The 14,999-nt window shown below is 38.2% G+C and overlaps 1 protein-coding gene across 1 annotated transcript; it reads left to right on the forward strand.

Moving 5' to 3' along the window:
* Positions 1 to 2,421: 2,421 nt before the first annotated feature.
* Positions 2,422 to 3,408, forward strand: LOC128048528 (olfactory receptor 9K2-like). The gene has a single exon (XM_052640931.1). It carries the CDS (start codon positions 2,452 to 2,454, stop codon positions 3,406 to 3,408), a length of 957 nt encoding a protein of 318 aa, XP_052496891.1. The 5' UTR covers positions 2,422 to 2,451.
* Positions 3,409 to 14,999: the final 11,591 nt, after the last annotated feature.

Genomic DNA, 14,999 nt, shown 5'->3' on the forward strand with positions numbered 1-14,999 from the left:
AAAAGAATCAAACTGGTGTACTTTCTCATACCATGATCAAAAGTAAACTCAAAATGGATAAAAAAGTAAATGTAAAGTCTGAAACCACAAAATTCTTAGAGGAAAACATAGGCAGTAAACTCTTTGACATCAGTCTCAGCAATGTATATATTTTGAGGAAGAAGGATCTGTCTCTTCTGGCAAGGGAAACAGAAGCAAAAATAAACAAATGGGATTACATCAACCAAAAAGCTTTTGCAGAGCAAAGGAATCTTGGAACAAAATGAAAAGGCAACCGACTGCATAGGAGAAAATATTTGCAAACAATATATCTTATAAGAAGTTAATCAAAATATGCCCAAAAAAACACACATACAACTCAACTTCAAAAACAAAACTAATCAAAAAAGAAGCAAAAGGCAATCTGATTAAAAGCAAGCAGAAGATCTGAATATCCATTTTTCACAAAGACATAAGATTGTCAACAGGCCTTAACTAACCTTAATTAGTATTTTCCTTTCTAAAATATCTAAACTGCTTTCTCTTCCTCTACTAGTTAAACTTTTGCTAATACTGTATTATAATAAAAAGAAGACATGATCCCACATCATTTTGCTGTCTATATACTTATAAAACCCAGATAAAATCTAAAAATGCTTTTTTTTAATTTAGACAACTATTTTCTAAAAATTAAATTAAATTATAAAAATATTTAGGAAAAATGGCAGTCTTAGAAAATTAGGCTTGTTAAGTAACATATTGTGACTGTAACTTGAATGTAGTCTTTCAGTCACCGTGTAATTTTGAAAGAATTTTCAAATATAGATCCTGATCTTAAACTATTTTTACAAAGGATTTTTGTTAATGTATTGAATACTATCATATCTTCCAATATATTCTCTATTTGTTTTGTATTTAAATATAGGAATACATAGAATTATCAACAATTATCTCACTTTGAATTTGTGATTTAGTGGGTGTTTATCATATCATGAAATACACCTACATTAAGAAGCATAGTTAATTACAAATTAAAGTGGAATTTTTTTCTTTTTAAAATACGTTAAATACTTATCTAAAACTTTTCTCATATGCAAACTTTTTTTTTTCATATGCAAACTTTTAAATCTCTTTTCTGTGCTTACCAATATGTATGTTGAGATAATACCATAAAGTTTTTCTTTGTCAGTAAAGAAATTAAAGTCCAAAAATATTTCCCAAAGGATATACACAGCTATAGAAGGAAAAGTTCCTTGTATTTGGACTATTATTAAACTGTACTTGTGGTTATTTCAGTCCTCATGGACAACAGCCCTGGAGTCTACACTTATGTCTCCATAATTGATTTCATGATTACGCCTCTCCCAGTGGAATCCATCATAGAGGATGAGTAAAAGCTCAATGGTAAAATACCCTTGAAAAAGGTATCAGAGATTTTAAAATAACTGAGGACATTAAAAACACCACTTTTGATTCACTAGCTCATGATCACAGACTCTGGCTGACACAAGGTTGCTGTGATCTTTAAATATCCATAGTTATCCTTACTTTAAGACATATGAGGTATATTAGAATTCAGGAAAGGGATTTCCTTTATTATATCACTTAAGTTTACTTTCTTTGTCTAAAGAGTAGGATCTCTTGAATTGATGCAACCTTGGTAGAAAGTTGTTCATTGCAGTATAAGCATTGGAATATTCACCAGCTTCTCTCTTAGCTTTTAAAGAGCGGGCCAAGTAATTATGACATTATTTTAAATTAAATAACTGTTAATGGAAGTTCAACACTTGTAATGAAGCAATTAAAATTCATGTATTTGAGGGAATGACTTTGATATGAGAAAAGGAACATATGTTTAGTAGTAGAATTAGAGAACTTTATCTACTCTTAGTGCTTTTTTATTTTACTTAACATACCAATATTGTCTAATTACATTGTTTTCAAAGATGGTTCCAATAACAATGGAAACTAAATATATTGAGGTAAAATAAAATAAAAATATTTCAAATATTTTTAATACTCATGTAATGACGCAAATACTGACTTAGCTATCATAATGGCTATAAACACCATAGAGATTACATGCAATATGCTTATTTTAGATAAGATGTAATACTCCTAATTTGGATAAGATAATTTTCAACAATAAATATAGTAAGAATAGAAATTCAGAAAGTGAGTGATCTTAGACAATAAAATACGCTAATTTCTTACAGAAATCCTTGCCAATGTATGATTTAAATAAAATAACCAAATAACTTCTTTCATTGCTTAATAGAATAACAATTCCTGAAGTTTAGTAATATCCAAATCCAAATTCATGCATTTTATTGATGTTAAAATTGTTTTGTATACCTTTTCTCATTAATAAGTAAATAATGTATAGCTACATTTAAAAGAGTACTGATGAATTGATGACTCAAAGTCACAATTTCATTTCTTTTGCCTTCTGCCTCTCAGCAGTTGTCTGCCATGGGTGACAGGGGAACAAGCAACCACTCAGAAGTGACTGACTTCATTCTTGTCGGCTTCAGGTTCCGCGCAGAGCTCCACATTCTCCTCTTCCTGCTATTTCTACTTATCTACACCATGACCCTTCTAGGAAGTATTGGCATGATGGTCATTATTATGACTGACCCCCGGCTGAACACACCAATGTATTTCTTCCTAGGCAACCTCTCCTTCGTTGATCTCTTCTATTCTTCTGTTATTGCACCCAAGGCGATGATGAACTTCTGGTCTGAGAGCAAGTCCATCTCATTTGCAGGCTGTGTGACCCAGCTCTTTCTCTTCGCCCTCTTCATTGTGACCGAGGGCTTTCTCCTGGCAGCCATGGCTTATGACCGCTTCATTGCCATCTGCAACCCACTCCTCTACTCTGTCCAGATGTCAGCACGTCTCTGTGTTCAGTTGGTGGCTGCTTCCTATTTTTGTGGCTGCGTCACCTCAGTTCTTCAAACCAGCATGACACTTACTTTATCCTTTTGTGCATCTCAGACCATTTACCATTTTTACTGTGATGACCATCCACTTCAGAAGATTTCTTGTTCTGATCTCTATATTCATAAGTTGGTTTCTTTTTTCTTATGCAGCATTATCATTTTGCCTACCATAATTGTCATTATTGTGTCTTATATATATATTGTATCCACAGTTCTCAAAATACGCTCCACTGAGGGGCGAAAGAAAGTCTTCTCCACTTGCAGCTCTCACCTAGGAGTTGTGAGTGTACTGTATGGTGCTGTATTTTTTATGTATCTCACTCCTGATACATTTCCTGAGTTGAGTAAAGTAGCTTCCTTATGTTACACCCTAGTCACTCCTATGTTGAATCCTTTGATTTACCCTCTGAGGAACAAAGATGTCAAAGAAGCTCTGAGAAAGAGCCTAGAGAAAAGATACTTTAAATCTATTTTTACAGTGATGTAAATGAAAGTCCTGGGAATTATAACAACTTGGGGAAGCAACTGATTAAAAAGTTGTACCCATTGATCTTAGAAATATTTAATCATAAAGTTTTCATTTATTAGAATTCCATGTACTTACAGCTGAAAAGTACATTTGCACTATGGTTTGCCTGTTTTGTTCAAGAATGGAATGACTTTCTCAGTGCTTCATCTTCATTATGCTTGCGTTAGTAACATGTGCTCTGTGGATATAAAAGTACTTGGTAGAGGTAGCACAATCTAATGTAATAAGCAAACAAAATATCATATTTACTGAGGAAATCTTTGTGAACTGTTAGTGAGAGAATCACTCTGCAGTGCACAGTCTGAAGGGTGAAATGTAAGTAACTTTTAATTGCCCAGAAGCTAAATGAATTTATTTCATGGTTTCTCTGACTTGAATAATTATATTTCCCCATCATTTGAATATTTATTAATCTGATAAATTACTTTTGGATGTCCTCCCTTTTTATAAGAAAACTGTAAGAAAATAAACATGAGTAAATTTAATATTTTGTTATATGTGCTTTAGTGAGAATTTTTTTATCAATTCAATATTTATTGAATTTTGATGTACCCTTTGCCCTAAAAAAATTCTTAGGTATAAATAATTTCTCTACTTGTTCAGTTCAGTTCAGTCGCTCAGTCGTGTCGGACTCTTTCTGACCCCATGAATCGCAGCACGCCAGGCCTCCCTGTCCATCACAAACTCCCGGAGTTCACTCAGACTCGCGTCCATCGAGTCAGTGAAGCCATCCAGCCATCTCATCCTCGGTCATCCCCTTCTTCTTGAGGTCACAGTAATTGAGAGGAAATAGATGACTAGAGAGCTGATATGCCATATGTTCAGCAATACGTGAACCATGAACTCCCTGATGTTCAAGCTGGTTTTAGAAAAGGCAGAGGAACCAGATATCAAATTGCCAACATCTGCTGAATCATGGAAAAAGCAAGAGAGTTCCAGAAAAACATCTATTTCTGCTTTTTTGACTATGCCAAAGCCTTTGACTGTGTGGATCACAATAAACTGTGGAAAATTCTGAAAGAGATGGGAATACCAGACTACCTAACCTGCCTCTTGAGAAATCTGTATGCAGGTCAGGAAGCAACAGTTAGAACTGGACATGGAACAACAGACTGGTTCCAAATAGGAAAAGGAGTACATCAAGGCAGTATATTGTCACCCTGCTTATTTAACTTCTATGCAGAGTACATCATGAGAAATGCTGGACTGGAAGAAACACAGCTGAAAATAAGATTGCCGGGAGAAATATCAATAACCCCAGATATGCAGATGACACCACCCTTATAGGAGAAAGTGAGGAGGAGCTAAAAAGCCTCTTGATGAAAATGAAAGAGGAGAGTGAAAAAGTTGGCTTAAAGCTCAACATTCAGAAAACAAAGATCATGGCATCTGGTCCCATCACTTCATGGGAAATAGATGGGGAAACAGTAGAAACAGTGTCAGACTTTATTTTTTTGGGCTCCCAAATCACTGCAGATGGTGACTGCAGCCATGAAATTAAAAGACGCTTACTCCTTGGAAGAAAAGTTATGACCAACCTAGATAGTATATTCAAAAGCAGAGACATTACTTTGCCAACTAAGGTCCGTCTAGTCAAGGCTATGGTTTTTCCTGTGGTCATGTATGGATGTGAGAGTTGGACCACAGCCTTCATAAAGAAGGCTGAACGCCAAAGAATTGATGCATTTGAACTGTGGTGTTGGAGAAGACTCTTGAGGGTCCCTTGGACTGCAAGGAGATCCAACCAGTCCATTCTGAAGGAGATCAGCCCTGGGATTTCATTGGAAGGAATGATGCTAAAGCTGAAACTCCAGTATTCTGGACACCTCATGCGAAGAGTTGACTCACTGGAAAAGACTCTGATGCTGGGAGGGATTGGGGGCAGGAGGAGAAGGGGACGACAGAGGATGAGATGACTGGATGGCATCACGGACTCAATGGACGTGAGTCTGAGGGAGCTCCGGGAGATGGTGATGGACAGGGAGGCCTGGCGTGCTGCGATTCATGGGGTCGCAAAGAGTCAACACGACTGAGCAACTGAACTGAACTGAACTGAAACCCAGTGAATAAAACCAAATATAGAAATACATATAGAGTACAGTAGTTAAAGATGAGTGACCCAAATGATCAAGGAAAATTTCAAAGCTTTCTAAAATTTAGTTCTTGATTTTAATGCACAAGAGAAGGGGTAAGAGAAACTTAAAAGGAAATTCATGGAACTATACAGACCTATATAACAAGACAAGGAAGATTTCTTTTATTCTGCAAGCAGCAGGGAAGCACTCTGGATTTTTAAAAAGATATATTGTGTTTAAATTGGTATTTTAGAAAAATTGCATTTTAACTTTCACTTCACTTCAGTTCAGTCGCTAAGTCGTGTCTGACTCTTTGTGACCCCATGAATTGCAGCACACCAGGCCTCCCTGTCCATCACCAGCTCAGGGAGTTTACCCAAATTCATGTCCATCGAATCAGTGATGCTATCCAGCCATCTCATCCTCTGCCGTGCCCTTCTCCTCCTGCCCTCAAACCCTCCCAGCATCAGAGACCTTTCCAATGAGTCAATTCTTCTCATAAGGTGGCCAAAGTATTGGAATTTCAGCTTTAGCATCAGTCCTTCCAAAGAACACCCAGGACTGATCTCCTTTAGAGTGGACCAGTTGGATTTCCTTGCAGTCCAAGGGACTCTCAAGAGTCTTCTCCAACACCACAGTTCAAAAGATCAATTCGTCAGTGCTCAGCTGTCTCCACAGTCCAACTTTCACATCCATACATGACCACTGGATAAACCATAGCCTTAACTAGACCTTTGTTGGCAAAATAATGTCTCTGCTTTTGAATATGCTATCTAGGTTGGTCATAGCTTTCCTTCCAAGGAGTAAGTTTCTTTTAATTTCATGGCTGCAATCACCATATGCAGTGATTTTGGAGCCCCCAAAAATAAAGTCTGACACTGTTTCCACTGTTTCCCCATCTATTTGCCATGAAGTGATGGGACCAGATGCCATGATCTTTGTTTTCTGAATGTTGAGCTTTAAGCCAACTTTTTCACTCTCCTCTTTGCTTTCATCAAGAGGCTTTTTAGTTCCTCTTCACTTTCTACAATAAGGGTGGTGTCATCTGCATATCTGAGGTTATTGATGGAATACGGAATGAAGCAGGGCAAAGGCTAATAGAGTTTTGCCAAGAGAATGCACTGGTCATAGCAAACACCCTCTTCCAACAACACAAGAGAAGACTCTACACATGGACATCACCAGATGGTCAACACCAAAATCAGATTGATTTTATTCTTTGCAGCCAAAAATCGAGAAACTCTATACAGTCAGCAAAAACAAGACCAGGAGCTGACTGTGGCTCAGATCATGAACTCCTTATTGCCAAATTCAGACTTAAATCGAAGAAAGTAGGAAATACCACTAGACCATTCAGGTATGACCTAAATCAAATCCCTATGATTATACAGTGGAAGTGAGAAATAGGTTTAAGGGACTAGATCTGATAGAGTGCCTGATGAACTATGGATGGAGGTTCGTGACATTGTACAGGAGACAGGGATCAAGACCATCCCCATGGAAAACAAATGCAAAAAAGCAAAATGCCTCTCTGGGGAGTCCTTACATATAGCTGTGAAAAGAAGAGAAGCAAAAAGCAAAAGAGAAAAGGAAAGATATAAGCATCTGAATGCAGAGTTCCAAAAAATAGCAAGGAGAGACAAGAAAGCCTTCTTCAGTGATCAATGCAAAGAAATAGAGGCAAACAACAGAATGGGAAAGACTAGAGATCTCTTCAAGAAAATTAGAGATACCAAGGGAACATTTCATGCAAAGATGGGCTCGATAAAGGACAGAAATGGTCTGGACCTAACAGAAGCAGAAGATATTAAGATGAGGTGGCAAGAATACACAGAAGAACTATACAATAAAGATCTTCACGACCAAGATAATCATGATGATGTGATCACTCACCTACAGCCAGATATCCTGGAATGTGGAGTCAAGTGGGCCTTAGAAAGCATCACTACAAACAAAGCTAGTGGAGGTGATGGAATTCCTGTTGAGCTATTTCTAATGCTGAAAGATGATGCTGTGAAAGTTCTGCACTCAATATGCCAGCAAGTTTGAAAAAGTCCACAGTGGCCACAGGACTGGAAAAAGTCAGTTTTCATTCCAACTCCAAAGAAAGGCAATGCCAAAGAATGCTCAAACTACTGCACAATTGCACTCATCTCACACGCTAGTAAAGTAATGCTCAAAATTCTCCAAGCTAGGCTTTAGCAATACGTGAACCCTGAACTTCCAGATGTTCAAGCTGGTTTTAGAAAAGGCAGAGGAACCAGAGATCAAATTGCCAACATCTGCTGGATCATGGAAAAAGCAAGAGAGTTCCAGAAAAACATCTATTTCTGTTTTATTGACTATGCCAAAGCCTTTGACTGTGGGGATCACAATAAATTGTGGACAATTCTGAAAGGGATGGGCATACCATACCACCTGCCCTGCCTCTTGAGAAACCTATATGCAAGTCAGGAAGCAACCGTTAGAACTGGACATGGAACAACACACACGAGTACGTCAAGTCTGTATAATGTCACCCTGCTTATTTAACTTATATGCAGAGTACATCATAAGAAATGCTGGGCTGGAAGAAGCACAAGCTGGAATCAATATTTTAACTTTGGGTAGATAAATATTCATGGAAGAAGATAATAACAAAAGCCTCTGATTATCCAAATGAGAGGTTATGATTGTTTTAATGATAGCAGTCTTACATGAGACAATGAAGAGAGGGAATATATTTAAAACCATGGATAAAGTAAGCTGGATATTGCGATGGTTAATAAAATGAGATCTGGTGGAAGTTAATAATCATTTCAATGTTTAAGAATCTCTCACTGGGAAAATGCTGCCTCATAAAATAAGGCATAAATGCAATTAATAATATTTAATCATTAAGAGTTAAGAAAATTATTCCAGAACTCAGACTGAGCTTTCAAATTCTGCTTTTGCCTATGTGTTCCAAGGTCAACTGTCTTGACTTTGCAGAAACTCTTCTCAGTTTAATAAAAATTGCTAATGTCTAATGGGCAAAGACCCTGTGCCTGGGATTTAGATGAGAAGTAACTGAAAAGAATTAGGAATTTCTTTCATTGAAGGTTTGTTCCATCATAGGACTCAAAGTGTTGCATGAAAGATTTTTTATTTTACACACGAAAGAATGCTATTTAATATATGCCTAATTTAAGATTCAGAAAACTAAGATCATGGCATCTGGTCCCATCACTTCATGGCAAACATGGGGAAACAGTGGAAACAGTGTCAGACTTTATTTTTCCGGACTCCAAATCACTGCAGATGGTGATTGCACCCATGAAATTAAAAGACACTTACTCCTTGGAAGGAAAGTTATGACCAACCTAGATAGCATTTTCAAAAGCAGAGACATTACTTTGCCAACAAAGGTCTTTCTACTCAAGGCTATGGTTTTTCTGGTAGTCATGTATGGATGTGAGAGTTGGACTGTAAAGAAAGCTGAGCACCTAAAAATTGATGCTTTTGAACTGTGGTGTTGGAGACGACTCTTGAAGAGTCCCTTGGATTGCAAGGAGATCCAACCAGTCCATCCTAAAGGAGATCAGTCCTGGGTGTTCATTGGAAGGACTAACGTTGAAGCTGAAACTCCAATACTTGGCCACCTGATGCGAAGAACTAACTCATTTAAGAAGACCCTGACGCTGGGAAAGATTGAGGGCAGGAGGAGAAAGGAGTGACAGAGGATGAGGTGGTTGAATGGCATCACCGACTCGATGGACATGAGTTTGAGTAGGCTCCAGGAGTTGGCATTGAACAGGGAGGCCTGGCGTGCTGTGGTTCATGAGGTCACAAAGTCGGACACAACTGAGAGAATGAACTGAGCTGAACTGAACTAAGTAACTTAAAGGCTACACTTGTCTAAACAGTCTTACTTCTTTAAAATCATCTTGTGATGTCCCATTACATTTATAATTATAGTTGATTGCAGTGTCATAACTAGTAAGATTTTCTTAATTTAAATAATAATGCTGATGGTATTGAATCTTCACTCATCTGCTGCTACACTAACAGCAATTATATTCAAAAGTTTCAGCCTACTTTTATTTTTATAATATAAATTTATTTTAATTGGAGGCTAATTACTTTACAATATTGTAGTGGTTTTCCCATACATTGACATGAATCTGCCATAGGTATACATGTGTTCCCCATCCTGAACCCCCCTCCCACCTCGTTCCCCATACCATCCCTCTGGGTCATTCCAGTGCACCAGCCCTGAGCATCCTGTATCATGCATTGAACCTGGACTGGCGATTCATTTCACTTATGATAATATACGTGTTTCAATGCCATTCTCCCAAATCATCCCACCCTCGCCCTCTCCCACAGAGTCCAAAAGACAGTTCTATACATCTGTGTCTCTTTTGCTATCTCACATACAGGGTTATTGTTACCATCTTTCTAAATTCCATATATATGTGTGAGTATACTGTATTGGTGTTTTTCTTTCTGGCTTACTTCACTCTGTATAGTAGGCTCCAGTTTCATCCACCTCCTTAGAACTGATTCAAATGTATTCTTTTTAATGGCTGAGTAATATTCCATTGTGTGTATGTACCACAGCTTTCTTATCCATTCGTCTGCTGATGGACATCTAGGTTGCTTCCATGTCTTGGCTATTATAAACAGGGCTGCGATGAACACTGGGGTACACATGTCTCTCAATTCTAGTTTCCTCAGTATGTATGCCCAGAAGTGGGATTGCTGAGTCATAAGGCAGTTCTATTTCCAGTTTTTTAAGGAATCTCCACACTGTTCTCCATAGTGGCTGCACTAGTTTGCATTCCCACCAACAGGGTAAGAGGGTTCCCTTTTCTCCACACCCTCTCCAGCATTTATTGCTTGTAGACTTTTGGATAGCAGCCATTCTGACTGGCATGAAATGGTACCTCACTGTTGTTTTGATTTGCATTTCTCTGATAATGAGTGATGCTGAGCATCTTTTCATGTGTTTGTTAGCCATCTGTCTTCTTTGGAGAAATGTCTGTTTAGTTCTTTGGCCCACTTTTTGATTGGGTCTTTTATTTTTTTGGAATTGAGCTACAGGTGTTGCTTGTATATTTTTGAGATTAGTTGTTTGTCAGTTGCTTCATTTGCTATTATTTTCTCCCATTCTGAATGCTGTCTTTTCACCTTGCTTATAGTCCTTTGTTGTGCAGAAGCTTTTAATTTTAATTAGGTCCCATTTGTTTATTTTTGCTTTTATTTCCAATATTCTGAGAGGTGGATCATAGAGGATCCTGCTGTGATGTATGTCGGAGAGTGTTTTGCCTATGTTCTCCTCTAGGAGTTTGATAGTTTCTGGTCTTACAGTTAGATCTTTAATCCGTTTTGAGTTTATTTTTGTGTATGGTGTTAGAAAGTATTCTAGTTTCATTCTTATACAAGTGGTTGACCAGTTTTCAAAAGACTGTCTTCTCTCCATTGAATATTCTTGCCTCCTTTGTCAAAAATAAGGTGTCCACAGGTGTGTGGATTTATCTCTGGGCTTTCTATTTTGTTCCATTGATCTATATTTCTGTCTTTGTGCCAGTAACATACTCTCTTGATGACTGCGGCTTTGTAGTAGACTTTTTTCTTGTTTCTTGAGAAAACCTGTATTGCTATGAACCTTCCCCTTAGCACTGCTTTTACAGTGTCCCGTAGGTTTTGGATTGTTGTGTTTTCATTTTCATTCATTTCTATGCATATTTTGATTTCTTCTGTGATTTGTTGGTTACTCAACAGCGTTTGTTCACCTTCCATATGTTGTAATTTTTAATAGTTTTTCTCCTGTAATTGACATCTAATATTACTGCACTGTGGTCAGAAAAGATGCTTGAAATGATTTCAATTTTTTTGAATTTACCAAGGCTAGATTTATGGCCCAGGATATGATCTATCCTGGAGAAGTTTCCGTGTGCGCTTGAGAAAAAGTTGAAATTCATTGTTTCAGTGTGAAATGTCCTATAGATATTAATTACGTCTAACTGGTCTATTGTATCATTTAAAGTTTGTGTTTCCTTGCTAATTTTCTGTTTAGTTGATTTGTCCATAGGTGTGAGTGGGGTATTAAAGTCTCCCACTATTACTGTGTTATTGTTAATTTCCCCTTTCATACTTGTTAGCATTTGTCTTACATATTGTGGTGCTCATATGTTGGTTGCATATATATTTATAATTGTTATATCTTCTTCTTGGATTGATCCTTTGATCATTATGTAGTGGCCTTCTTTGTCTCTTTTCACAGCCTTTGTTTTAAAGTCTATTTTATCTGATATCAGTATTGCTGCTCATGCATTCTTTGGCCTCTATTTGCATGGAATATCTTTGTTCCAGCCCTTCACTTTCAGTCTGTATGTGTCCTTTGTTTCGAGGTGGGTCTCTTGTAGACAACATATATAAGGGTCTGGTTTTTGTATCCATTCAGCTAGTCTTTGTCTTTTGGTTGGGGCATTCAACCCATTTATGTTTAAGGTAATTATTGATAGGTAGGATCCCATTGCTATTTACTTTATTGTTTTGGGTTCAAGTTTATACACCCTTTCTGTGTTTCCTGTTTAGACAAGATCCTTTAGCATTTGGTGGAGAACTGGTTTAGTGGTGCTGAATTCTCTCAGCTTTTGCTTGTCTGTAAAGCTTTTGATTTCTCCCTCATATTTGAATGAGATGCTTGCTGGGTACAGTAATCTGGGCTTTAGGTTATTTTCCTTCATCACTTTAAGTATGTCCTGCCATTCCCACCTGGCCTGAAGAGTTTCTATTGAAAGATCAGCTGTTATCCTTATGGGAATCCCCTTGTGTGGTATTTGTTGTTTTTCCTCTGCTGCTTTTCATATTTGTTCTTTATGTTTGATATTTGTTAGTTTGATTAATATGTATCTGGGGTGTTTCACCTTGGGTTTATCCTATTTGGAACTCTCCGTGTTTCTTGGACTTGGGTGATTATTTACTTCCCCATTTTAGGGAAGTTTTCAACTATTATCTCCTCAAGTATTTTGTCATGGTCTTTCTTTTTCTCTTCTTCTTCTGGGACTCCTATGATTTCAATGTTGGGGCATTTAACACCATCCTGGAGGTCTCTGAGATTGTCCTCATTTCTTTGAATTCGTTTTTCTTTTTTCCTCTCTGATTCATTTATTTCTACCATTCTATCTTCTACCTCATTTATCCTATCCAAATTCAGACTCAAATTAAAGAAAGTAAGGAAAAACAACAGACCATTCAGGTATGACCTAGATCAAATCCATTATGATTATACAGTGGAAGCAAGAAATAGATTTAAGGGCCTAGATCTGATAGATAGAGTGCCTGATGAACTATGGAATGAGGTTCATGACATTGTACAGGAGACGGGGATCAAGACCATCCCCATGGAAAACAAATGCAAAAAAGCAAAATGGCTGTCTGACGAGACCTTACAAATAGCTGTGAAAAGAAGAGAGGCAAAAAGCAAAGGAGAAAAGGAAAGATATAAGCATCTAAATGCAGAGTTTCAAAAAATAGCAAGAAGAGATAAGAAAGCCTTCTTCAATGATCAATGCGAAGAAATAGAGGCAAACAACAGAATGGGAAAGAATAGAGACCTCTTCAAGAAAATTAGAGATACCAAGGGAACATTTCATGCAAAGATGGGCTCGATAAAGGACAGAAATGGTCTGGACCTAACAGAAGCAGAAGATATTAAGATGAGGTGGCAAGAATACACGGAAGAACTGTACAAAAAAGATCTTCATTACCAAGATAATCACGATGGTGTGATCACTCACCTAGAGCCAGACATCCTGGAATGTGAAGTCAAGTGGACCTTAGAAAGCATCACTACGAACAAAGTCAGTGGAGGTAATGGAATTCCAGTTGAGCTGTTTCAAATCCTGAAAGATGATGCTGTGAAAGTGCTGCACTTAAATATGCCAGCAAGTATGGAAAACTCAGCAGTGGCCACAGCACTGGAAAAGGTCGGTTTTCATTCCAATCCCAAAGAAAGGCAATGCCAAAGAATGCTCAAACTACCACACAATTGCAGTTATCTCACATGCTAGCAAAGTAATGCTCAAAATTCTCCAAGCCACGCTTCAGCAATATGTGAACCGTGAACTCCCTGATGTTCAAGCTAGTTTTAGAAAAGGCAGAGGAACCAGAGATCAAATTGCCAACATCCGCTGGATCATGGAAAAAGGAAGCGAGTTCCAGAATAACATCTATTTCTGCTTTTTTGACTATGCCAAAGCCTTTGACTGTGTGGATCACAATCAACTGTGGAAAATTCTGAAAGAGATGGGAATACCAGACCACCTAACCTGCCTCTTGAGAAATCTGTATGCAGGTCAGGAAGCAACAGTTAGAACTGGACATGGACAACAGACTGGTTCCAAATAGGAAAAGGAGTATGTCAAGGCTGTATATTGTCACCCTGCTTATCTAAATTCTTTGCAGAGTACATCATGAGAAACGCTGGGCTGGAAGAAACACAAGCTGGAATCAAGTTGCCGGGAGAAATATCAATAACCTCAGATATGCAGATGACACCACCCTTATGGAAGAAAGTGAAGAGGAGCTAAAAAGCCTATTGATGAAAGTGAGAGGAGAGTGAAAAAGTTGGCTTAAAGCTCAACATTCAGAAAACGAAGATCATGGCATCTGGTCCCATCACTTCATGGGAAATAGATGGGGAAACAGTGGAAACAGTGTCAGAACTTATTTTGGGGGGCTTCAAAATCACTGCAGATGGTGACTGCAGCCATGAAATTAAAAGATGCTTACTCCATGGAAGAAAAGTTATGACCAACCTAGACAGTATATTCAAAAGCAGAGACATTACTTTGCCGACTAAGGTCCATCTAGTCAAGGCTATGGTTTTTCCTCTGGTCATGTATGGATGTGAGAGTTGGACTGTGAAGAAGGCTGAGCACTGAAGAAGTGATGCTTTTGAAGTGTGGTGTTGGAGAAGACTCTTGAGAGTCCCTTGGACTGCAAGGAGATCCAACCAATCCATTCTGAATGAGATCAGCCCTGGGATTTCTTTGGAAGGAATGATGCTAAAGCTGAAACTCCAGTACTTTGGCCACCTTATGCGAAGCATTGACTCATTGGAAAAGACTCTGATGCTGGGAGGGATTGGGGGCAGGAGGAGAAGGGGACGACAGAGGATGAGATGGCTGGATGGCATCACGGACTCGATGGACGTGAGTGTGGGTGAACTCCGGGGGTTGTTGATGGACAGGGAGGCCTGGCGTGCTGCGATTCATGGGGTCGCAAAGAGTCGGACACGACGGTGCAACTGAACTGAACTGAACTGAGCTATCCTGTCTTCTGCCTCTGTTATTCTACTCTTGATTCCCTGCAGAGTGTTTTTAATCTCATTTATTGCACTATTGATTATATATAGACTCTTTTTTTATTTCTTCTAGGTCTTTGTTAAACCTTCCTTGCATCTCTCAATCCTTGTCTCTAGGCCATTTATCTGTGATTCCATGT

This window comes from Budorcas taxicolor, chromosome 5 (assembly GCF_023091745.1).
Source record: "Budorcas taxicolor isolate Tak-1 chromosome 5, Takin1.1, whole genome shotgun sequence".
NCBI classification, from domain to species: domain Eukaryota; kingdom Metazoa; phylum Chordata; class Mammalia; order Artiodactyla; family Bovidae; genus Budorcas; species Budorcas taxicolor.